This window comes from Sturnira hondurensis, unplaced genomic scaffold (assembly GCF_014824575.4).
Source record: "Sturnira hondurensis isolate 20B ecotype Veracruz unplaced genomic scaffold, ASM1482457v3 Scaffold0008196, whole genome shotgun sequence".
NCBI classification, from domain to species: domain Eukaryota; kingdom Metazoa; phylum Chordata; class Mammalia; order Chiroptera; family Phyllostomidae; genus Sturnira; species Sturnira hondurensis.
In genome coordinates, this window is record NW_028080827.1 from 28,724,014 (window position 1) to 28,749,905 (window position 25,892).

The following is a 25,892-nucleotide window of genomic DNA, read 5'->3' on the forward strand; positions in this document are numbered from 1 at the left end:
GCCTACCCATTAGCTGGAGTATCACTGATTGTACTCTTGATCTGATGGCCAAAGGAACATTTGTATTGTCTGGGTTCCATTTGAGACAATATTTGGAATGGATGGAATAGTTCAGAACAGGAGAGCAACATTCAAAGTTATCTTTCTTCAGTGGAGAAAAATGTGTCTGGTACATAAGCAATAGGCTGGTTTAAAGGAAACTGGAATTCAGCACTAAAACACCTCTCAGTAGAACAAAGCATTTTCCTTTTCCCTGAGATCCTCAACTAGTTTCATGAATATTTTTCTCTTGAGACTAAGTTATTGTTGCACAATAAAATGAGAAAATAAATTGTAAGACTACCATCAACAATTAGGTGGAGAATTGTTTAAAATCTTAATTGTGAACTTTCTTTTTACAAGACATACAGTATTTGAGAGATTTTGCTAGCAGAAGTGTGGTGTGAGCTGATCAATAAATGTGACTTTGACATCAAATACGGTTATAATGAACTCTACTTTTACTACTGGAATAACTAGATGCTTTTTTTTTCACTTAAAAATGAAAATGGAGATTGGCTCTCAATGTTAATTTTTTCATAGTTGGTATTCATTGGACAATGAAAAATGCCACCAAAATATCTCACATGAAAAATAAAATCTTGAAGGTTCAGAACTCAGATACACACCTTTTGCTCACCTTTAAATAAACATGTAGGTATACTAAGATCATGGCAGTTTGAGAACAGCACTTTGTTCGATTTAGGCCATTTAAAAAAATTTGAAGCTAAAAGCATGGGTACAGTGTCATGGATTTAAAAGTGCATTTGTACGTATACATCTCATTTATTAAAACTTTAGAAAAAGATGTCTTCCTGGGAGTTGAAAGCCATCAGAGCGGGAAGTCCGCTGCAGCGAAGAACAAAAGCATGGCTGCGCGGTAGTATTATCTCTGCGGCCGCAGCAGCAGCAGCAGCAAGAGCAGCAGCAGGCTCCCTGAGGGAGGGTTTGCGGCGACTGTCTTGTCTATTACACTGCATTTTTATTAGTGACAGCCTCCGTTATTCTGTCAGCCCAGCCAACTAAGCTGTTCCCCGCGAACTTCGTTAAATGAGAGGAGAGACAGAAAGGTAAATTATACCGAGTGGGGCACACGGGGATTTATTTCTCTCCTTCAAGGTGGGCTTTGCCTCATCCTCGGGGACGTGGGGCAATTCCTGGACTGCATTTAACCCAGAAACCCGTGCGTCCCATTAATTAGTTGCTACACAGAGGAAAGGCAGTGAAAGGCTTTATCTTCTGTTTCCAGCTGGGGCCAACAGCGCAGGGTTGGTCAGAGCCGCCTAGCCGGTGCGCTCTAGTCCCGGACCCTTTCGGGCCCTCAGAACCCCCACCCGCCGAGTGGAGGTCAAGTCAAAGAGCACTACCGCAGAGTGCACCCCCCAACTCTCGCCCGCGCTGTCCGCAGTTATGCTTCTAAACGACCACCGCTAAACACTGCAAGGCTCGAGGGCGGGGAAGGGGGCGGGTCCTGGAGGGGGCGGGACTAGGGGGCGGAGACAAAGAGGCCGGGAAATGCGTCGGGAAGTGTAGTTCCGCTAACCTAAGTGTAGCGAGCCACCCAGGCTCTGCTTGTGAAATTGGGACTACAACTCTCAGGAGTCCGCGGGCCTAATAAGGGAAACCCATGCGCAGTGGGCGCCACATCCTATCCTATCAGCAGAGGAGAGGGTGATGTCACCTGCGAGTGGGTAACCTACGAGCGGCTGTGAAGGAAACTGTTTAACCGGATCCCATTGTACCCGGAGCGCAGAGCCGCCTTTCCAGCATGCAGGGGCTGCTCAGGTAAGGGGGATGTGCCGTTTCGGTCGCCGCACTCATTCATTAAGTGGCACCGCGCGGTGGCGTGGGGGTGGGTGCGCTTTTTCCGGCCGGCGCTTGTTTCGCGACGCGCCTTCCAGCTGCCTCCCTGGAGCTCTCAGACGAGTGGGTAAATATTAAACCCGTCCTTCAGGTTGGGTCTGGGTGGGAACAGGACCTAGAGAGCTCCCGGCTGCCAAGCTGGATTTGGGAAAATGGCTGCAAGCACGGCGCAAAGCGAGGCGAGTAGAGAGGAAGGCGCCCCTGAGGGTGAGGGTCCCTCCCTCCTTTCTTTCAGAGGAGCTTGGATGCCGAGCGAGCCGGCAGGGTACCAGGTACAGCCGCCTTGCTGCAGTCACTCGGGGACTAGGGCGCTGGGGGTCGGTGGCCTCCGCTGCGCGCTGCGGGCACTGCTCTGTTGGGAACTGCTGGCTGAGAAGGCTCCCAGGGAGAGAATCCTGAGGCTCAGTGGATTCAGAGGTGGCGACAGGGAAGGAGGAACTCTGAGCAGAGTCCCCACCACGCCTGGCACCTTCACTTACTCGAAAGGGATGGGCCAACTATAATTCAGGCAAAGTTGTAAGCTAAAGGTTTCAAAAGAGAGAGAGGAGGGGAAACCCGCGCTGCGGAAGGAGCAAGGGGTGTTGGCGACTGCGGAGAGGGACGCTGCGCCGCTTGCGGACCGGGTTCCGGGCGCCGCGGAGCGTTCCTGCCCCTCGTCTCTCCGAGGAAGGCGCTTCTTGGTCCACCCTGTACTGATTGCTCCCTCGACAAAGAGCACCTGAGCTGGAGTGAAGCGTCTGCCCTCAGCTCTGGGGTGGGAGGTGGTAAAGCAGTGGAGGTGTTGAATAATCTATTGGTAAGGTTCGTTGTGGGGCAGGAGGGCTCGGTGACCGGCTTTTCCCAGCTGGTGCCGAAAACTCAGCTGCTTGTGATGCACTGGCCCTTCGATGGGAGACAAGCGCGAGGCCCAAGAATTCTATAAAGTCCTCTGAAAACGGGAGGATTTCCTTTCCCGTTCTAGCACCCTTGTTCTTTAGCTTACACACTGGTTGTTCAAACCCTGCTAAGGGCTGTATTCAACTTGCTCACAGCCTGGTGTTCTGTGTCCAGGAATAGATACCCACGTTCCATTTCTCCCAATCACGCCCCCTTTTGCCCCGCTGCCCATGTCCACCCGCAGATTAGCATCAAGAGCAAATGCCACCCGTGACCGTTTTGCTGTCATTAAGCTGGTAGTTTCTTGAGGCTTGAGAAGGACCTAGTGAATCGAAGCGGAGTTTGTCTGCAAGATGAATCCCGTTGCCATGGCGACTCCTGCCGTCGGAATCTTAACTGCTCTCACTGCTGTTTCAATTCGATGTGGCTCTGCGGGCAGCTGGGAGGGAGTGGCCAGTGACAGTGGTCAAATGCTCGCCCTGGGCCCAGCTGCTCTTTCCTCCTCACCGGTTTCACAGCCCTGGGGTTCTCTCCATTTTCGTGTAAATGGATTGGACACAGTTCTTAGCCTCTTTCCCTCTCAGAGTGCCCATGCCTGTCTCTTCACTTCCCTCCCCATAAATAATTGTTTGGAGCCTTTTTCCCGAGGCATACTCTGAAAATTAAAATTGAAGGATATATTTTCCCCTTTCAGGCTAGTTACTTCATTTTTCTAGTACCGTGTATTATAGTGTTGGCGTTACCTTTCCCGCGATGGAGCTCTGTTCTGCTTGAGGGGAGCTCCCTGGCCACCAGTAAAGGCCCTCAATTTGACTTAGGTGCAACTCACTGGAAGTTTTTATGGACAAGTAATAACGGAAATTGAATTCTGGAAGTCACTGCCATCCCTTGTGGTTCTGATAAAATCTAAAAGCCTGCCTAGAGGATGCAGGTTCTTGAGAGTGAAGCAAACCGGCCTGGGATCTAGGAAGCCTGCTCTGGGCCCTAGGCTGCCTCTGGCACTACTGGCTACCCCATTGTGGGGGTTAATCCGTGACATCTGGGGTCCCCAGTCATGGCTGGTGTGGGGAGAAGGGTACAGAGGGTTTCCTAAAATTGATTGTACCTAGAAAATTTTGTGACTCTAAGAAGGACTTGGTTGTTGTCTTTTGTTTTTCTCGAAAAAATCTGAAATGAGAGTTTAAACGCAGCTTCTAACACTGTGGCATTGTGTTAATATCTCTGAACCTCACTTGTGTGGCAAAATAACCTTGCTATTCAAGGCAAGCCTTCAAAGTGGGCAAGGCAAGACATGTTACTGTTTATATTATTTCTACTACTACTACTACTACTATTATTTCAGTATATGGACTTCTATTTGTTCCTTTATGTTGGAATTAATTGTTTAGATGTTGCCTTTTTCGAATGCAGTTATTTGCAACTTAGTTGCATTAAGTGTAGTTGATTACACAAGTATTTTGTTTCTCTTCTGCTCTCATTTCATACCAAGGTATGTTATCCCAGATATTGCTGTTAGCGCTGGAAGGGGGGGAGGGTGTATCTGTGAGCATCTATGCACGTGCCTTTGTGAGTAGGTCAGTGCTTAGGGATGCTATGTGCCAGGTGGTTGACATTCATCATTTCCTTTTAAGTAGGTAGATATTTCCCCATGAGAAAACAGATCAGAAGTTGTCACTTACCTTCTCTACTTTTGTCCTAGATTATCATCGACTGAAACAAAAATCTCCTTTATCTGTTTACTTCCTGTCTCCCTATAATTCTGACACCAATTCCAACGTATGGAGTGTTCACCAATCCTCCAAGGTCTCTGAGAGCAGGGTCTTTGTCTTGTCTATCCCTGCCTCTCCAGCATTTAAATCAGTGCTTGTCCATGTAGTACTTACTAAATATTTTCAGAATCAATATTAAGTAGTAGAGCCATGATGGGAGATCCAAAATCTGTATTCGTTCCACGGATAGTGCTGTCATCAATTGTAACATTTCTCTTAGCTTTCTGTCAAGCAGTTTCATCTCAGCATAAAGTAAAACTCCTGTGTTGCCTGTGACTTGAAGTATAAAAGGTGCTTCTATGTGTTTGAAATAGACATATTTTGTAATTATTTGCTTTTGGAATACATTCACCCATACGGAGTTTTCCCCCTATAATTCTTTTTTTTAAGTTTTTATTTATTAATTTTGGAGAGAAAGAGGAAGAGAGGGGAGGGAGGGAGAGAGGGAAAGAGAAAATGAGAGGACAGAGGCATCGATTTGTTGCTCTCCTTACTTATGCATTCACTGGTTGATACTTGTAAGTGTCCTGATTGGGGATCAAACCCGCATGTCGGTGCATTGGGGCTATGCTCTAATTAACTGAGCTACCTGGCCAGGACCCCTGTAATTTTAATACAATTTTTATTACCCTAGACCAGACATTTCTAGATTTCTCTCCATTGTACTAACTATCCTTGGCCCAGATAACATTCCCAGGAGGTGAATGACAGGAGAACACAGAGACTAAGACAAAGATACTTAGAAGCTTTTGCCAGTCCACCAGTGGCTCCTGGGGCACGCTTTGGGTAGAAAAGCTAGACAGTCGTGCTCTCTCTGGGATGGAGTTGTTCTCAACAGGATCAGTTTGTTCCAGGCTGGCTGACCTGAGGGAGGAACAGGGTGGGAGACATTTGTCCAGTATGTGCAACATTCTGCTACCATGTGGTGAGTCGGGTTCTGTGGGTTTTCAGAAGTATGAATTAGTGAGGAGGTGTGATGGTGAAGAGGGTGTGGTGGGTTATGTCCTTGGGTGGTGCTTACAGGAGCTCAGTGAGTAGGTGCCAAGGAATTTGAATCCTGGCTTGCTTGCTTTGCGGACACGCTCTGGCTGTTATGAACGTGTGTGTTGTGTCTGTGTGTGGTTTTATGTGAGCTACTTTTTTTAGAAGGCTGCTTTTGTTGTTGGTAGTATGGTCATCAGAACAAATCAGGTGTTTACCAATAAAATATAGTTAAGATGGAGAGTGTTTCATTTTGTAAATGTTTGGGGGATGGTATAAAGAGTGGCTTTGGCTTGAGAATTTGAGTTCTTCTGTGAAATACCTTAAAACATTATAGCTGTTGGACCAGGGGAAGTAAGCTTTTCCCACAGAGCTTGGTGCCACTGAGAACGTCAGGTGTTTGACTCGGGAACTAATCACAGAGCTTGTAACTTCTGTGGGACACCCCCTGGCTTCATGTCGTGCCCCTGGTATTTCCAAGTGTTAAAGTCTGTCCCTTACATTGCAGGAAACAAAGTGATTTTGCCAAGTTATGTTAGCCACCTTGATCAATTCCTAGAGGGGGCACCAGTCAAAATGAAAAACAAATTTCTATTTTATTTTTGATTTTTCTCTGAATAGACAGTGTGAACTACTGTCACTTATTTTAATATTACAATTTCTAACTTGGTAATGGAGGAAAACTTCTAAATGAATATATATTTTAAACACAGCAGTTCTTAGTGGTTTTCCCAAGGACTCAGTTTGGAGGCAATTGAGATAGTATAGGTAACATTTAAGAAATGGGTAAGGAGGGCAGTTTCTGTCTGTTGGCAGGGCAGGGTAAGGCAGGCCAGGCCGGGGCCGAGGATCCTTCTCTCAAAGTTACATTCACTTAGCAGGTGCACTGTCTTTTTATGTAGATTGTGCTTAGGATGGCTGAGAGCTGCTGATAGAGATTAGAATTGAAGGATGGATCGTCGTCTCCCCCCTTCACCCAGCCTCCTCCAAGGCACCACTTAGTACCCGCACTGAAAGAGGGACAGATGAAGATGAGATGCAAGTTGACTTTGGTGACCTACATTCCACTCCACTGTAGCAGACTATTTCTGTAGCAAAAAAAAAAGAAAGAAAGAAAACCCACTTTTTTTTGTTTATCTTTTTATCTTCTGGCATCCAGGGGAACAGAGAACTGAGCATTTCACAGTGAGTTTACATTCATAGTATATGTGTCCAAAACTGAGTTAAGTGGGCAACCCTAGAAGCACTGCAACAGGCACAGAGCCCCTTCCTCCATTGAACTGAGGTTGCCCTCAGCAGCTGTGGTGAGCTTATTTTCCTTGTTGTTGGTTAAGCATGCCTGGTTTTTACCTCTGTGTGAATTTCTGCAGTAATGGCTCCCCTCAGCTGGGGTGAGCACTCTTCTGAGTGTCAATTCTCCTTGTGCTTTCAGATTCAGCTGGAGTACCACAGCTTTTAGGAAGCCTTCCCTGCCTAGCCTTCAGCTTTCACCACCCGCCTCTGCTCCTTCCTCCCTAGGGCCTTTAGGTTGACCACACAGCTTAACACAGCTAATGTGATACTAATAGTTAAGGTATGTAAGGTGCTTACCTTGTGCCAAGCTTTTCCTAATGCTTCGCGTGAGCTTAACCATTGCCCTCTCATGGCAACTGTATGAAGTAGGTGCTATTATCACCATTTTACAGGTGAGAAAACTGAGGCTTGAGGAAGTTAAGGAGCTTTTAGTAGCTCAGGTTGCACAGCTGGTAGGTAGCAGACCAGGTTAGGGACCCAGGCAGCGTAGTTCTTTGCAATCTACACTCTGGTCTTGCCCCTAGTTTTCCTATGTATTCTTTTCTCTCCATCAAGTTGGGGGAACCACAACTTCCTTTACATCTCTTAATTCTGAAACAGTGCTAGATTAATAAATGCTGGGTTCACTAAAAGTAAAAATGCTTCTACATTGAATGATATCTTATATTCAGTCTGATTTTCTTGAGCAGAAAATATTGCATGAAGTTAAAAATGTTGCATTTGCTTATTTGAATGAGAAAACTTTGAACTCCCTTCAGTTGGCTGTGTGAATGATAAGCATATTATTTGAAAATGGAAATGCTTATATTCTGAATCTAATTGGAGCTTGTCCAGCATTAAACCCTATTTATTAATGGAGATAACTTTTCAGTAGGTTGAATCCCTTATCTGAAGAAAGCTCTTCTTATCCAGAAAAGGGCCACAGAGCCTGCCTGGCGAGTTAAGACTCCCATAACTTCTTAGCTTCCTTCTTCCCTGCTGTCTTTTAACATAAATTGTAAATGCTATTTTGAAGAGAAAATAATGAAAACTTCAGCAGTAGTCAAACGTGTAATCTAATATTGCGTATCTTTAGATATTAAACTAACCTTTTTCCTCCCACCTCAGAAGAAGGACTTTTATTTATGTTTGCAATGGAGCAAATTTGGTGCCAAATACACAATTGCAATTCTTTTAAAACATAGTCACTGTTGTGAATTAAGTGTGGAAAACGAGGGAAGCAAGTTCAGTTTCCAATGTAGCTGGTGCAACTTCCTGACTTACAATAGATCTTTTCCTTTTGGCTTAAAACTGGATATTATTATCACTTTGGCAATATTTAATGAAGACAGTTCACTAAAAAACTGTCATTCAGGGAAATTATGCCCTAATAGCACATTGCAAGGGAAGGAAAATAACAACAAAAGACTTGTTAGTCATCAGGCTACTCAAATATAACATTCATTCACCAGCCATTGATTTCAGAAGCTTTTTTATTTTTTCATTCATCTTGTTACACTTCCTAAGTATGTCATGCACCTTCAGTGACAACCTGAACTCATTCTGTTCTATATATTGCACCAGAATTGAAGTTGAAGGTTGCCTGTGTTTCTGCTAGGTACACTATTAGGGTCACCTATTAAATGGGTCTTTGTCCTTTTCATTTAAAAAAAATCTGTGGCATTGGCAAATGTTGCCCATCTGATGGACTTTCTGAATTTAGACTCCCAAGACAAGATAGCCCAGATCTGAGCATTGGGGATTGTGTGGGCAATACAGATGTCCATCTTTTGTTTTTGAGATGGATTCTTCTATTCTGGCTTGTTGGCTAAGCTCCGTTTGTTACTGACGTAAAATTCAGGTCAAGGGCATGGGTTAGTTTGACTTGTTTGGGAGCCACAAACTGCATCTGTAATCCTAGTCAACTTTTTTTCTTCTTTAACTCACCATGCTCTTGGCTACAAAAGAGAGTAGACAGGACAGTGTGTCTCTATTAGTTCACAGCCATCACCACTACCAGCAAACAAGGGTGCCAGATTATAAAATGAACTGATGTGGGGTCTTACTCTTTTAAGACCCCATGGATCGAGAGGCAGGGCTTTGCCAGCAGTTTGCCAAGGAACTATATGCTTCTGACAAGTACTCACCTGTGAGGAGTGGGTCAGGACTAGGGGACACCTCCTAAAGCTTTGTTGAAGCCCCATAACTTGCCTTTTCTCTTTCTTGGGGTTATGACGGAAGTCATCGGGGGTGTTTTGGTACCACTTCTGGGCTTTACTCTTGCAGACGTGTACTCTAGAAGAAGAGGGAGGGGTGGTGGTCAGCATCGGACTGGAAAATCTCTGCGACCCATTTGGACATTTGGAGCTTGACATTCTGTGAGAAGGTGACACTTCCAATGACAGAAGTTCCAGGAACTGTAGCAAGAAACTGCCTTGCCTACGACATTTTCTGCTAAGAGATTGCTTTACAATTTAAAAAATATATGTTATTTGTAGTTCAACCCAGTCTCTTTTCAGGCTATGGCTGAAGCTTCCTTTCTTCCACACTCCATCTTTTCCTGCTACACCCCTTGCATTATAACTTGAGTCTGGAGGACCAATGAACTGCTTCCTGGCCAGTTGGCTCTCTTGGCGTCGCCAAGACAGAGGAAGACTGCTGTCCCCGGCTTGCAGGTCCCATACAGGGGGAGCCACAGTCTCTGACCTTACAGAGAAACACATCTTTCCCTTTAACCTCCCAACTTAGGAGGAGGAGCTGTATAGCAGCAGAGAGGGGAAGGTTTACATTTTAATTCCCCAGCACTCAGGTTGTTTTTCTGATGGAACAAGTTGGGGGAAGTTAGTGGAAGGGAGGACAGAGGGAGTTACTGGGTTTCACTTATCTTATCGTTTGTTTCCCACTGGATTGCCTTTGTTTATACTGTCTCTTCAGGGCAGGAATTCCTCCAGCAGAAAGCATGCGTGCACACAGGGGTACTCGGATGGCGCTTCCTGCTTGTGTTCTGCTGACTGGGCTCTCCTCTCTGTCGCCCGGTATGAAAGGAGGGACGGAGATATTTAACCTGCTTTAAATGTCTCCATTATGTGGATAGGAGAGCTTAAACCAGTGACTTGGGGCAAACGTGTTAATGACTTCTCTGATGAGGAAAGAGGATGATGCTGAGTGGGTTTGAATTAAACATATAACTTATTCATGTTGGTAGAGAGCTTAGTCACGAATGTTTGACACCTTGAATGAAATCCCTTTGCCTTTGGTTGCTGCTGTACAATTGCTCAGAGGAAAAAAGAAACACCACCAGCTGATTTTATATTCAGCTTTGGGTAATCTTGGCAATTCCTTCAGCGTCCTGGGCCTCTATCTCCTCCTCTGTGAAACTGTGAACATTCTAAAATTTTATGAGAAAGGCAGCACCTTAAAATAATGACCTCACTCATGTGGTACTGGGTCATGCTGGCGTAACACCCACTGAATTTCCCTAGCGTGGAGATCAGCTGGCCACAGTTCTCAGCACAGTGTACCTGAGACCCTGTTCGTGGCCGAAGCGAAGCCCTTCCTGTAGTTTGTTCTCCTTAACAGAATTGCTTCTAGTCACCTTCTCCAGTGCTGGCGCTCAGAAAGGTCCACGTGAGGAGGCTGGACAGTGTGTTTGAGGGATCATCTATTGCTGTTTAAGTTGGTAATTCTCTTCAAACCAGAGTTTGACCACCAGTGGTACCCAGGGAGGATGCAGCCAGCTGTCATGTTTTCTTTGACCAGCACAGTGTTCTTCTGAAAACTGAGTGATCTTAGCGAGCATGTACGTGGGGACTTGTCACAGTCCTCACCCCACCCTAGTGCTCATACACAGCCACTCTGCGTGATATTTCTCCAGCTCCTTGGCCCTCGGAGGCATTTGAGTTTGTGGTCCCTGTTTTAAGCCACATTAAATTGTGATGGGAGTCTCTTCAAACATTTATCCAGCAGAGGACCTGGCAGATGACCCAGCCTGGGATCTTGCAACCTCAGCACTGTTGACGTTGTAGACTGGACAGCCCTCTGTTGTGCGGGCTGTGCTGTGCACTCTACATGTCCAGCAGCATCCCTGGCCTCTGCCCACTAGATGCCGGTAGCAACTTTCCTCCCAGTTCTAACAACCAAACATATCTAGACATTGCCACATGTCCCTTGGGGAGGGGGCAAAATCAGCCTCAGTTGAGAGCCAGCTGACAGATTTTGGATGGTTGGGGAACTTTAAACACTGGACCGAGCTTGGATATTTAGGGATAAATTGGAATTCATCTGGGAAGCCCAGCTACCCTGCTGTTTTTATTTATTTGGGCAGTTGGTTAGAGCAAAGTAAAGGTCAGTGGATTAGGCCGTTTGGGGTCACTTCTCCATTCTTCCATGACCACTGCCTGGGAGGCCAGCCACATTTTAAGGACATGTCCTTGGTCACAACAGGGGACTCTGTGAGACGCTGATGCTGGGTCAGGGCAGGCCCACCAGGGCTAGTGGGTAAACAACTTTGAAGCCCGGGCCCTGTGTTGGTGGATCAGCAATGTTATCTGTGGGTAAGGAAGATGAAGCTTTGGGGAAGGGAAAGGTCATCTCTGTCATTATTGCCAAAGGCCAAAATGTTTAAAAAAAGAAAAAAGAGCCTGCAGCCTTTAAAAATGACAGCTTATCTTAAATCAGCAGTGTGGGAAGAGCTCTGAAAAGGATTAACAGAGGGACATTCCATTTTTTTTCTCACCCTTAACACAAGAGAGTCTTTAAAACTCCAAAACTTGGGCTTTGGCAACACTCAAACTTGCCTTGCCTCTCAGAAAAACATTGATAACATTTTCAGTGTCCAAAAGGAGAATGTTGCGAGTTTCAGTTAACTAACGCAAGCTCAGTTCCTGAGGAACTAATGCAAAGATAATGCTTGGGGAATCACAGGGTTTCAGTTAAAAGATAAACCAGAGCCCCTTCCCAGAGGGAGAGATGGGACCTATGAAGGAATCCGAAGGTGCCTCTTCCCAAAGGCTGTGTGGGTTCTGCACCCTGGGTGTGCACATTGGTCATGGTGGATTTTAAAAAGAGGTGCCTAAGCGTTTTGATTCAGTAGCTCTATGGTTTGGGCCCAACCTCCAGGACACCTCAAGCTCCGCAGGTAATTCTGATATTTATCCAGGACTGAAAGCTAGTGAGAAGAGCCAACAAGGACCCTGCATGTGGGGAGTGTGGCTATAGTTGCAGATGTGTGCTGGGCCCACATGGTTGGCTGGTTAAATTTTTTGTTTTTAAAACTTACCTCCATTTTGTCTTGATTTTTTTTTTTTTTTTTTTTACTTTTCTGGAATTTTGCATTTGTGAAAAGAGAATGCTCTTTTACCTGTTGGTATATTGTGTATTATCTGATACATGGAATCTGATGTTTCTAATAATCTGGAAGCTGTATTATATTTTTCAGGCTTTACTGGTGGAAGTGATCTTTTTTCCAAGATGCTTCCCTGAGAAGATTCAATTTGCATATTAACCTATTGTTTAAAAGCTATGGAAACAGACCACCCTATCACAAGTGACAAACACCATGAGGGCCCTGGAGAGGAAGTAAGGTGAGACAGTAGTGGTCACTGCTCTTACCAGCTTCTATTTTAGAACAATCCAAATTCTCTAGGAAGGATCTAAATACTTCACAGTTAAGTTTAACTCGGGGAGTTTCCCCATCAGACTTTTCTCTCTGGCATCGCAAACATGGGGTAGTTTTGTTTCTTGCAAGTGTCCTTCTTGAACAGAGCCCTAGCATTATAACTGCCAAACATGGGAAACAGATAAAATGGCTCCTTTCACTTGGATTTTGCCTAGAATTTTAGATCCAGATTTCTATCAAGCATAGCAGAGGCAAGGGAATGAATACATTTGGGGGGGAAATATTATACTGGTCATTTTATGGACTATCATAAACCATGGAGGCAACATTTGAAAACATCATTCATCATTCATTTAAATGTTGGGCATGAACATTTCAGAATGCTGTTTTAAATCCCAGGTCTTTTCCTTTGGAATCTAGAACTCCTGTTTTACTTAACTGAAGCTCAGCTCATGCTCTGTTGTCGGCTTCAGAAACAAACAAACTGCCCTGGCTGGTGTAGCTCAGTGGATTGAGCGCGGGCCTGTGAACCAGAGTATCCAGGTTCGATTTCCAGTCAGGGCACATGCCTGGGTTGCAGGCCAGTTCCTGGCAGGGGCCAGTACCCAGCAGGGGATGCACGAGAAGCAACCATACATTGATGTTTCTCTTCCTCTCTCCTTCCCTTCCCCTCTAAAGATGAATAAATAAAATCTTTAAAAAACAAACAAACAAACAAACTACATTGTGCAATAGGCAAGGAGTCTCCCCAGTTACGTTGTGCAATAGGCAAGGAGTCTCCCCAGTGAAAGACTCATTGCTTCCACTGGCAAGTTGGTTCATGTGTTACTTTTTTGGATAATGTTTGTGTTTTTAAAGGAATGTTCACAGTATTAGTTGTAGGAAGCAATACTCTACAGTCACATATCACACTTTTCTAGTATCTGTTATGCCTATAGAACGAATCTTCTATCAGTTTTAAAAAGATTTTATTTATTCATTTTTAGAGAGAGGGGAAGGGAGGGAGAAAGAAAGGGAGAGGAACAGTGATGTGCGAGAGACACATTGATCAGTCGTCTCTCACATGCCTCCAATCAGGGACCTGGCCCACAACCCAGTCACGTGCCCTGACTGGGAATTGAACCGTCAACCTCTTTGTTTGCAGGCTGGCACTCAGTCCACTGAGCCACACCAGCCAGGGCCCTTCAGTTTTTTTCATCCCTAAATGCTGATTTCGTGTCTCAGATGGTTGATGCTTTCTAGTGCTGGAGAAAAATTTGTTAGCTTGACATGGTATTAAAGAAAGAATGACAAATTTAAAAGTCTTACAGGGCTTCTTTGTAGGGCAATGAAAATATTCTAAAATTAGTGGTAATGGTTACACAGTTTGTAGATAGACATCTGTCCCCTCTTATCCACAGGGGACATGTTTCAGGACCCCCAGAGCATGTCTGAAACCATAGACAATACCAAACCCTAAACATACTATGTATTTTTCTTATGCATGCATACCTGTGATAAAGTTTAACTTACAAATTAGGCACAGTAAGAGATTAACAACAACTAATAGTAAAATAGAGTAATTATAAAAAATATACTGTAATAGAAGTTATGGGAATGTGTCTCTCATACTGTCTCATTGTGCTGTACCCGCCCTTGTGATGATAAATGCCTGGTGGTAAAATGCCTGGTGACGAGAAGTGATGTGAGTGACCAGGCTCTGTGATGTAGCCCGTGATGCTCCCGTCGACCTCCTGAGGATGGGTCAGGACGGGGATCATCTGCTTTGAGCATGTTGATGGTTGAGTGTCAGGAGCAGACGATGTCAGTGGTTGGGGAAATTCAGTATTTTCAGACTGAGGTTTACTGTTGGTACCTGAAACCACAGAAAGTGAAACCACGAATAAGGTGGAGCAGAGGGAGGGTACTGACTAAAACCCACTGAACTCTACATTTCGAATAGGTGAATTTTATGGTATGTGAATTGTCTCAATAAAGCTGTTATTTTTAAAAAAGAATCAGACGAAGTTAAACTTTAGAAACATAATTTTAGGCCTTAGGGATGATACCCATGAATTTTCCATTTATTTTCCTCATGTGTATCTCAATTATTCCTGTAAAGAAACAGAAGTATATCATGAACAAGGAATAGTTGTGATAATTCCTTAGTGTTTCTGGACCACCTAAGACATAGGAAACTTACGAAGAATTTTTTTTCTTTTTTTGTAAGGAATGGATTTATTTTAAAGATTTAATTTATTTATCTTTTAGAGGGTAAGGGAAGGAGAGAGGGAGAGAAACATCAGTGTATGGTTGCATCTCATGCATCCCCTGCTGGGACCTGGCCTGAAACCCAGGAATGTGCCCTGACTGGGAATCGAACTGCGATCCTTTGGTTCGCAGGCCTGCGGAAATTTTTATTGTAGTGGAATCTGGCTTATATATTTTTATATCTTCTAACTGTGAACTAGGGCAGATATTAAAGGGTAGAAAGCTTTGCCTTATTTTGTATCTGCTGTAATGACAGGCTAAGGTTTGGGTGATGCATTCAGCTTTAGCACACTTTGCTTTAAACTTGTTCCATTTCATGATTTTGCAGGATTTTTCTGCCATATAAGCCTTTATGCTGTAAAAAGCACTCAAGTGTGTAATCTTGCCTGTAAAGCTAACTATGTGTGTTGGAAAAGAAGTATTTTACTTATAAGGGATTATGTAGCTGAATGTTTCCCAAATTTCGATTCACAACCCTTTGAGAAACACTGCATGAGAAGTTAGATTGCCGAACGTGTAGGCCCTCACTTGGCGCCCGCGGAATCATAAACTCACGTGCAGAGGTAGGCTTTGAGTGCTGCGGTACACTATTCAGGTAAAAGATGCTTATCCAGGCATATTAGTTTTATTGTTGCATAACGAATTGCTAAAAATTTAGTGCCTTAAAACTCGCACCAGGTCGGAAGTTTGACGTGCTATGCCTAGGTTCTCTGGCTCAGGGTCTCTCTGGGCTAAAACTCAGGAGTCAGCCAAGGCTGCGGTTCTCAACTGGGGCTCAGGGACTCTTCCAAGCTCACTGGCTATTGGCAGAATTTATTTTTTCATGACTATAGGACTGAGGACAGCTGCCTATTGGCCAGGGACTGCTTTGAGCTCCTGAAGGCCACCCACATTCCATGCTAGGTGGCCCACATTGGCAATGGATGTCTGCTTTCTTCCAGACTAGCTGGAGCACATTTCTCTGACTCTCTTCTTTGCTATCAGCCGGAGAAAAGGGCCATTTATGGCCCCACCCAATTAGGTCAGGCCAATCATGGGTAATCTCCCGTTGACCATATGATGCAACGTAATCATGAGAGTGCTATCTTACTGTATGGTTCTATTCACCCTGAAAAGAGAGCAGAGGGGAGTCATTTAAAGTTCATCCTATGATACCACATAACAAATTATGCCAGTAGACTTTGATGATTATTAAGATGAAAATCCAAAATTTTAGAACAAATGACACCTGACAAATGTGCTTTAGGACACCCTCAAGTCTTCCTAAAATGACTCCCCCTCATGCTTACTGCTTTCCATCCCTACTTTTCTCATTTGAAGTAGAACAAACAAGAAGGTTTTTTAGAGATGCATCATTGAAAATTTCCCACACACATGTAGAATTACTAATATAGCAAATATGAGAATTCTCCGTATACTCACAGCTTCACCAGTTACCAATTTATGACTGATCTTTCATTTCTACTGCCAACTACTTTCCATCAACTCTGGGATTACCTTATAGCATATTCCAATCATCTTATAATCTCCTCTGTAAATATTTCAGTATTCGTGTCCAAAAATATCAAGATTCTGCTTTTTAAAAGACTTTATTTATTTATTTTTAAGTCAAGGGGAAGGGAGGGGGAAAGAGAGGGAGAGAAACATCAGTGTGTAGTTGCCTCTCAAGAGCCCCCTCCTAGGGACCTGGCCTGCAACCCAGGCGTGTGCCCTGACTGGGAATTGACCAGTGACCCTCTGATTCCGCTGGCCAGTGCTCGGTCCACTGAGCCACACCAGCCAGGGTGAAATCAGGACTCTTTCGAAAAACACAGCTAAAATACCACTTTCTTTTTTTTCCCTAAGATTTTATTTATTTATTTTTAGAGAGAGTGGAAGGGAAGGAGAAAGAGAAGGAAAGAGAAATACCAATGTGTGGTTGTCTCTTGTGCACCCTGCACTGGGTACCTGGCCCACAACCCAGGCATGTGCCCTGACTGGGAATCAGACCAGCAGCCCATTGGTTCACAGGCCAACACTCAATCCAATGAGCTACACCAGCCAGGACTAAAATACCACTTTTAAACCTATAATAATTTTTATATTATTTCATTAAAATTACCAAACACCTCATTGGTTTTTAAATTTACCCTTCACTTTTTAAAAAGTTCTTTCTTCTCAGGATTTCAGGAAGTTTCATATGTCACAGTTTTTGATGTGTCCCTTAAGCCTCTCTAAAGCCATGCAGTGTGTTTCCTTGCAAATTACTTGTGAGGGGGGAACCCTACAGAATTTCCCACAGTCTGGATCTCATGGTACAAATCTCTCTGTTGTAACTGTTTAAGATGAAAATGATGCCATGGACCTAGCTGATCACTAGCAATAGAAAAGCTGATTTTGTAAACAGAATGTATAGGTCAAATTTACTAAATCTGTTTGTGTATACATACTTAGAAAAATGTACACATATTCTGGAGAAGAGCAAGTAGGTTGGGTTATTCAGATAATGTATGGAGAGCAGTTTAAGTGTTACATAGTTACAGTGCATGAGCATACAGTTTAAATTCTTATAGAAAATATACAACATATAGAATCATTAAGTGACGCTTGAATTTGTTTAGTATCTTGGCCTAAACGTTTTTGTTAAATCAGGTTTTAGCTTCCATAAAAGGAGAAAAAGTTCTTACAGAGGAAGGTGTTTTAGTTTTGAGTCTTGGAAAATAGCCATATTTAAAAATTCTGAACATCATGAAATAATTGTTTTTTTTTATAATAGGGCTTTATTTCATATCTGTAGGTTCTTCAAAGGCATATTCTTTTTTCTCAAGGAACATGATATATAGTTTAAATCTTCAATAGAATATTCTATTTTTTCTTTTTTTAAAAAAATATTTTATTGATTATGCTCTTACAGTTGTCCCAATTTTTCCCCATTTGTCCCCCTCTACCCAGTACCCTCCATTCCCTCTGGCAATCCCCCACACCCTTAGTTCATGTCCATGGATCTTGCATATAAGTTCTTTGACTTCTCCATTTCCTATACTTGCTCTTAACATCCCCTTGCCTAATCCATACCTACCAATTCATACTTCTAAATCCCTGTACTTTATTTCCCTCTCTCTCCCTTTCCCCTCCCAACTGTTGACCATCCAAATGATCTCCATATCTATGATTCTGTTCCTGTTCTGCTTGTTTGCTTAGTTTGTTTTTTAGATTCAGTTGTTGGTAGGTGTGAATTTATTGCTCTTTTAATGTTTATAGTTTTGATCTTATTTTGCTTAAATAAGCCCCTTCAACATTTCATGTAATAATGGCTTGATGATGATGAATCCTTCAGCTTTACCTTGTCTGGGAAGCACTTTATCTGCTTTTTGATTCTAAATGATAGCTTCGCTAGATAGAGTAATCTAGGTTGTAGGTCTTTGCTTTTCATCACTTTGAATACTCCTTGCCAGTCCCTTCTAGCCTGCAAAGTTTCTTTTGAGAAATCAGCTGACAATCTTACAGGAACTCTTTTGTAGGTAACTATCTGCTTTTTTCTTGCTGCTTTTTATCTTTAACTTTTGGCATTTTAATTATGATGTACTTGGTGTGTTCCTCTTTGTATTCATCTTTTTGGGGACTCTTTGTGCTTCCTGAACTTGGATGTCTGTTTCCTTCACCAAATTAGGAAAGTTTTCTTTCATTATTTTTCAAATAAGTTTTCAATTTCTTGCTCTTTCACTTTTCCTTCCAGCATCCCTATGATGCAAATGTTGGTATGTTTGAAGTTTTTCCAGAGGCTCCTTACACTGTCCTCGTCTTTTTGGATTCCTTTTTCTTCTTGTTCTGATAGGTTGTTTTTTGCTTCCTTATATTCCAAATTATTGATTTGATTCTCAGCTTCATCCACTCTACTGTTGTTTCCCTGTAATTGTTTATTTCAATTAGTGTATCCTTTCTTTCTGATTGGGTCTTTTTTATGCTGTTGAGGTCCTCACTAAGTTCCTTGAGCATCCTTGTAACCAGTTGTTTGAACTCTGCACCTGATAGATTGCTTATCTCCACTTTGTTTAGTTCTTTTTCTGGAGTTTTGATCTGTTCTTTCATTTGGGCCATGTTTCTTTGTCTCTTCATTTTGGCAATCTCTCTGTGTTTGTTTCTGTGTTTTAGGTCAAGCTGATTTGACCTCCTGTCTTAGTAGCATGGCCTAAAGTAGAAAAGTACACTGTAAGTTGGTAGGGCAGAGCTTTAGGTAATCACCAGGGCAGGGCAACCTGTGAGAACCAGGTTGATGGAGTCTTAGATTTGGTGCTGCCCACTCAAGGCTCTGTGTGGGAGAGGGCTCAGAAAAGGAACAGTGGTCATTTCCTGGCCTCTGGAGTTTTCTTGGGGGACAAGCTCTCTCCCAACACTCATTCCGATGCCAGATACTTCAGTGTCTCCCCAAATGTCACTGGTGCCCTTCAAGCTATCCCCAATGCTGGAGCCTAGAGGGAATGAGCCTGCATAGTCCTAAGTCCATTGCATTCCCTTTAAGAGGAGATGCCTGAAAATTCCACGCTTTCCTCCACTGCCCCAACTCCCACTGATTTTTACAGCCAGAAGTTATGGGGACTTGTCTTCCTGGCACTGGAACCCTGGGCTGAGTGGTCCATTGTGGGGCTGGGATCCCTCGCTCCTGAGATATTTCTCCCAATTTTTATCTACCACACATGAGTGTGGGACTAGCCCATTTCATTACTCTCATCTCTGCCCCTCCTACTCACCTGAATGAATGTGACTTTAATTCCTTGGTTGTTGGACTTCCTTCCATACAGTTAGATTTTCTGATAGTTCTGGGTGGTATTTGTTTTTTTAATGTATTTTTAATTGATTATGCCATTACAGTTGTCCCACTCCCCCTCTTCATTCCTCTCCACTCTGCACACCCCTCCCCCACCATTCCCCACCTTTAGTTCATGTCCATGTGTCACAAGTTCTTTAGCTTCTATATTTCCCATACTATTCTTGCCCTCCCCCCTGTCTATTTTCTGCCTACCATCTATGCTACTTATTCTCTGTACCTTCTCCCCGCTTCTCCTCCTCCCACTCTCCTGTTGCTATTCCTTCATGTGATCTCCATTTCTGTGGTTCTGCTTCTGATCTAGCTGTCCGCTTGGCTTAGTTGGCTTTTGTTTTAGGTGTGGTTATTAATAACTGAGTTTGCTGTCCCTTCACTATTCATATTTTTATCTTCTTTTTCTTAGCTAAGTCCCTTTAACATTACATATAATAAGGGCTTGGTGATGATGAACTCCTTGAACTTGACCTTATCTGAGAAGTGCTTTATCTGTCCTTCATTCTAAATGAAAGCTTTGCTGGATAGAGCAATCTTGGGTGTAGGTCTTTAGATTTCATGACTTGGAATACTTCTTTCCAGCCCCTTCTTGCCTGTAGGGTCTCTTTTGAGAAATCAGCCGACAGTCTGATGGGAACTCCTTTGTAGGTGACTGTCCCCTTATCTTTTGCTGCTTCTAGAATTCTCTCCTTCATTTTAATCTTGACTAATGTAATTATGATGTGCTTTGGTGTGTTCCTCTTTGGGTCTACTTTCTTTGGGACTCTCAGCTTCCTGGACTTCCTGAAAGTCTATTTCCTTTGCCAGACTGGGGAAGTTCTTCTTTATTATTTGGTCAAATAAGTTTTCCACTTGTTGCTCTTCCTCTTTCCCTTCTGGTACCCCTACAATTCAGATGTTGGAACATTTAAAGATGTCCTGGAGGTTCCTATGTTTCTCCTCATTTTTTTGAATTCTTATTTCTTCATTCTTTTCTGTTTGGTTGTTTCTTTCTTCGTTCTGGTCCACTCCATTGTTTTATAGTTTAGTTGTAATTTTTGCTGTGGTTGTACGAGGAATTGAGTCATATTTACCTGCACTCCATCTTGATCAGAAGTCAGAATATTTTTTAAAGAAATGTAACACACTATTGTTTTAAGAGAACAATTTTATATGACTGCCATTGAAAGGAAGTAGAAGAGGTTATTTACTTTAAGTTTTGTTTTGTAGGAAAAATATCATTGGGTTGAGATAAGTAAAATGAACAGCATAATAGCTCAGAATACAGGATATAGAACTTTTTCTGTAAAGTGCCAGATAGTAAGTAATTTAGGCTTTGTGGGCCATACTGTCCCTGTCAACTATTTAATTCTTCCATTGTGATAGGAAAAGCAGATAGCCAAAGAACTTATATGCATGATCCACGGACACGAACAATGGTGGGGGTATTGCCTGAGGGAGTGTGGGGTGATGAATGGAAATATTGGAAACAATATGGAAACTGTGTCTATGTCTATGTCACATGGATGTGACAAGTTGGGAAGAATTGACGTTTTGACAATATTGAGTCTCCTTATCCAGGAACAGGGAATGGCTCTCCATTCATTTAGTTCTTTGGCTTTGTTCATCAGAGTTCTGTAGTTTTACTCATATAGGTATTGGCCTAGTTAAAAGGAGACAAAGTCAGGTAATGCCTGGAGGACCTATTCTACACAGATAGCACAACCCTGAAAAGATACTCCTCAGTCTCTTTTGCCCATATTTAAATCTTGGGTTTTTCCCTAAAAGTAGTCCCTTCTCTCACCACTCTTGTTCTGCCCAGCATGGGAAATTTATTTATTTAGTTTTTTAAATTATATTTAGTTGATTATGGTATTACAGTTGTCCCAGTTTTCCCCTCTTTGCCCTTCATTCATCACCCCACACTCCCTCAGGCAATACCCCCACCATTGTTTGTGTCCGTGGATCATGCATATAAGTTCTTTGACTGCTCCATTTCCTACACCGTACTTTACGTCCCCATGGCTATTCTGTAACTACCTATTTGTACTTCTTAATCACGGCAACTCTTCACCCATTCCCCACAACCCCCCTCTCATCTGGCAACCATCGAAATGCTCTGCATAGCCATGACTCTGTCTCTGTTCTTTTTGTTTGCTTAGTTTGTTTTTAAGATTCAATTGTTGAGGCATACATATTTATTGGCATTTTAATGTTCATAGTTTTGATCACCTTCTTTTTCTTAAATAAGTCCCTTTAACATTTCATGTAATAATGGTTTGGTGATGATGAACTCCTTTAGTTTTTTCTTGTCTGGGAAGCTCTGTATCTACCCTTCTATTCTAAATGGTATCTTCAGCATGGAGAATTTATAAGGCTATTCTGAAATTATTAACTCAGAAACCTTATATTTGATTATAAAAATTAATATTGTTACTATAAAAAATGAAAATAAGGAAAGTATAATGCATACAATGTTAACGTCATGGGAAAATGTATTTATGAAGTTTAAAAATATTTTAAATTATATATTATCTGTGCTTTTTTTTCATCCTTTCCCCAACCAAATGTTGTAATGGCATTTTTCAAGTTATTAAATCTTTTTTTATTGTGGTAAAAAATATCAATAAATCTACCATCTTAACCCTTTTAAAATATACAGTTCAGTAGTATTAAGTATATTAATAGTGTCATGAAACATCACAGAGCCTTTTCACCTTGCCGACCTGACACTATGCCAGTTCCCCTTTTCCCTCCTCCCCTGTCCTCTGGTGACGGCCATTCTACTCTCTGTATGAATTTGACTGCTTTAGAGACCTTCAGTAAGTGTAATAATGCTTGTCCTTTTGTGACTGGCTTATTTTACTTAGCATAAGGTCCTCAAGATTCATTCCTTTTGTAGCAGGTGGCAGGATTTCCTTTTTAAAGCTGTTCAGTATTCCTTTGCATACACATACCGCAGCTTGTTGACCCATCCACCCACTGATGGACGTTCGATTGCTCCCATCTCTTGGTTATTGTGAATAATGCTGCTATGAACATGGATGTGCAAATATCTCTTTGAGACTCTGCTTTCAGTTTTTTGGATACATATGTTCAGAGGTAGGGATATACCCAGAGCCTGGGTCATGTGGTCGTTCTGTTTTTAATATTTTGAGAAACTGCTATACTATTTTTCACAGCAGCTGTACCATTTTGCATTTGCACCAACAAAAGTGCACATCCTCACTAACATTTGTTGTTTTCTAGGGTTTTTTTTATAGTAGTCATCCTAACAGCTGTAAGATTATTAAAACTCTTAATAAACTTCTTACATGGTGGAATTTATTTCCATTTTATGTGCTATACAGGGTAATCATTTTCTAATGTTTTTTCCATTAAAAATGTATGAACATTTTTTCATGTTTCAGATCATTTTCTTAGGATACATTCTTAGAAATGAAATAAATAGGTCAAAAGCATGTAATTTTAAAGCTTTTTGTAAGTACTGCCAAATTGTCATCAAGAAAGGTTTTGCCAGTTGACATTAAATTACGTTACTAAAGCATCTTTTGTTTAACCCATACTTGTGCTGAATATTATCTCACAATTATCTGTGATTGAGTGACTGACCATTGCTATTACATTGTTGTTGTTGTTTTTTAATCCTTACCCGAGGACATGCCCATTGATTTTTAGAGAGAGAGGAAGGGGTGGGGGAAGAGAAAGAGAAAGAAAGAGAGGAATGTCTATATAAGAGAGAAACATTTATATTTTGCCTCCCATACCTTGCCCCAACTGGGGATTGAACCCGCAACCCAGGTATGTGCCCTGACCAAGGATAGAACCTGCAGCCTTTTGGTGTACCAGACGATGCTCCAACCAACCGAGCCACCCAACCAAGGCACACTATTTTAATTTGTATTTTAAAAATTTGTTAAATCTTTTTTCTCTATACTAGTTGTATTTTTTTCTTTGTTTCTCAAATGGCCTGTTTCTACATTAATCTACTTAAATCTCAATGTTTTGAACAGACCATAAAAGAGATTAATTAGCAATGCAAATATGAAGCTACCAGAACTTTTCATAAAGGCAGTAAACAATCATGGAACCCATTAGAAGGAAACTTAGGAGACCCCCAGGCACATCTGAAATGACTAAAAATATTTCTCTGCAATTAAGGGTCTCTGGCTGCAGATTTGCAAAATTAATTCTCTTAATAAGCCCTTTCCTCATTATTTCAAGGGAAACCTTAGGTCAGCTCTTGTCGTTTTATGGTCAGTTTGCATTTCCTGGAGTTTGCCTGAGTGGTTTTCCGACTGCATGTGGTTTTTCTGCAGATAATGAGATTGCTACAGAGAAGGCAGAGTGAACAGGGAAATGGTCTGCAGTTTTTCCACTGTACTGAATATGTTTGGAAGAATAGGAGGTAGAACAATGAAATCATCCAAATATTATGAGGAGGGAGGCAGAAGTTTACGTTGGAATGGTTTATTTCATGAAAGAAATGTTATGCCCAGTACTTTTTGTTTATAAGTGGCGTTGTAAGACAGATACTCAAGTGCTTAGCTAAAGTATTTATAAAGCACTGCCTGCACAGCACCTAATATTAGAAAAATGCTGTGCTCCTCACAGCCTGATTGTCTTCGTGTCATCGGTCTATCAAAAAGTCAATATTGGGGGGGAAATGGGTTTTACCTGTGTTCTCATTTAAACAGAAACTAACTGTAGATGGTTATGGTAACCCATTAATAGAATATGATGCAGTGTTTCCCAGCGCATTCTAGAGAAGACCGCTTCTTCAGTATTTTCACGGTTCTGCTCGAGTATTTTTTTCTGGGACCCTTGTTTGGAGGCTCTGAGGCTGTCCGTCTTCCTTAACACAGTGCACAACGGGTCCTGTGGAGCCTTCTCTAAGGCAGGTGTTGGCAGGTGCTCCCTCTGCATTTGTGGGAGATACGGTTTGACCCAGCATGTAGAGCTGTCAGGAGAGTGTTCTCTGGAGTGAGGACCAAGATTCCAAGGGGATCGCTTTCACACTCTCCTCCCCAAAACATCAATTCATGTCTTCCTAGTCTGGAGGAATGGACATTTCAGCCTGTTTGTTAGATCCTAAGCACCATTCAAATCACAAGTTGTTTGACTCACTGTAAAACTGATGGAGCAGAATTTCCAAGAGTACCAAACGCCCTCCCTTTGACACATCTGCTGAGAGGGTGGAGAGCATTCTCAGCAATCAGACTGTGGACATTCCAGAATGTGTCAACAGGACGCACAGTTACTGTGAAGGCCCCCAGAGGCACCCAGCAGGGGCGCTTCAGTCACATCAACGTAGAACTCGGTCCCCTTGGAGAGAAAAAGAGGCTCCAGTTGACAATTGGTGGGAAAGTAGAAAGGAACGGGCTACCGCTTGCTCCCACCATCTGCCGTCAGGTGCTGACCACGATTACACTGGACTTCCCTTCTGAGCCGAGGTCTGTGTAAACACACACCGCATCATCAGCGTTATTATTCAGGAGAGTGGCTCTCCCGTTGAAATCAGACATTTCTTGGGCAAAAAAATACATCTGCAGGGTTCGGATGAGGTCAGGCGTTGCTTGTTCAGTATCTCAAGCCCAGAAAGTTGAGTTAATTCTTGAAGGAAACGACATTGAACTTGTATCAAATTCAGCTGCTTTGATTCAGCAAGCCAAAACAGTTAAAAACAAGGACATCAGAAAAATTTTGGATGGTATCTATGTTTCTGAAAAAGAAACAGTTCAGCAGGCCGATGAACAAGATCTGAGTTGCTCAGCAAGATGCCAGATGATTTTTCAGACTTATTTGTGATATTTTAAAGATGCAGTAAAAGCTGCGTATTGATCTTGGGGAAGAAAAGTACCAAAAGCCTTTCTAAGTAAAGGATTCAGACACTTTACTCATACATTTTGTGGACAAATAACACTTTCAATGTAAAGGGGAACATGAGATGTTTGATCTTAATTTTCTATGTTTTCCTGACTTGCAGTGGCAAAGTCTTGTGACATGTCTTCAATATGGAACAAAATAGAGACTCTTTTATTCTGTGGCTGGTGAAGTTCTGGACTAAAAGTATTCAAACATACTTTACTTGTTAATGGTAAGGAATTCCATATTATTTTATGGGTTGACCAAAGCACAAAGCAAGTGAGTTAAGAAATACAAAACACAGCTCCATCATTTTCTGATTCTGCCATCCCTTGTTAATTCTTATAAAGGTTTAGATGGACTGTATGACCAATGTATTCCCCATTTGGTAATTTTTTAAATTTAGGTTTCATTTTTTTAAAAAGCTTGTTCTAAGTGAGGCAAACTTTGATGTTTTGTAGGATAGCACTAATTTTTCTCTCAAGATTGACAACTATTATTTGGTTTGTATTTACTGAGAGTCTCACACGTATAATTTATCACATTTTGAAGAAACATTTTTAGTTCCTAAACTTAAAAGTGA

General features: G+C 42.3%; 1 protein-coding gene across 4 annotated transcripts in view; it reads left to right on the top strand.

The window, feature by feature from the left end:
• The first annotated feature begins 1,692 nt into the window (after positions 1 to 1,692).
• DAAM1 (dishevelled associated activator of morphogenesis 1) overlaps positions 1,693 to 25,892 on the top strand; it is a 155,769-nt gene continuing 131,569 nt past the window's right edge. For 2 of the 4 annotated variants that reach the window (XM_037054417.1, XM_037054415.1), the window contains exon 1: positions 1,693 to 1,824. Coding sequence is in view for 2 of the 4 variants with exons in the window: in XM_037054413.1 (XP_036910308.1) it covers positions 2,055 to 2,174 (120 nt within the window). In the remaining 2 variants the exon portion in view is untranslated. Of the gene's footprint in view, positions 1,825 to 2,003; positions 2,175 to 25,892 lie in introns of those variants that run through there. The other 2 variants (XM_037054413.1, XM_037054414.1) reach the window with 2 other exon arrangements.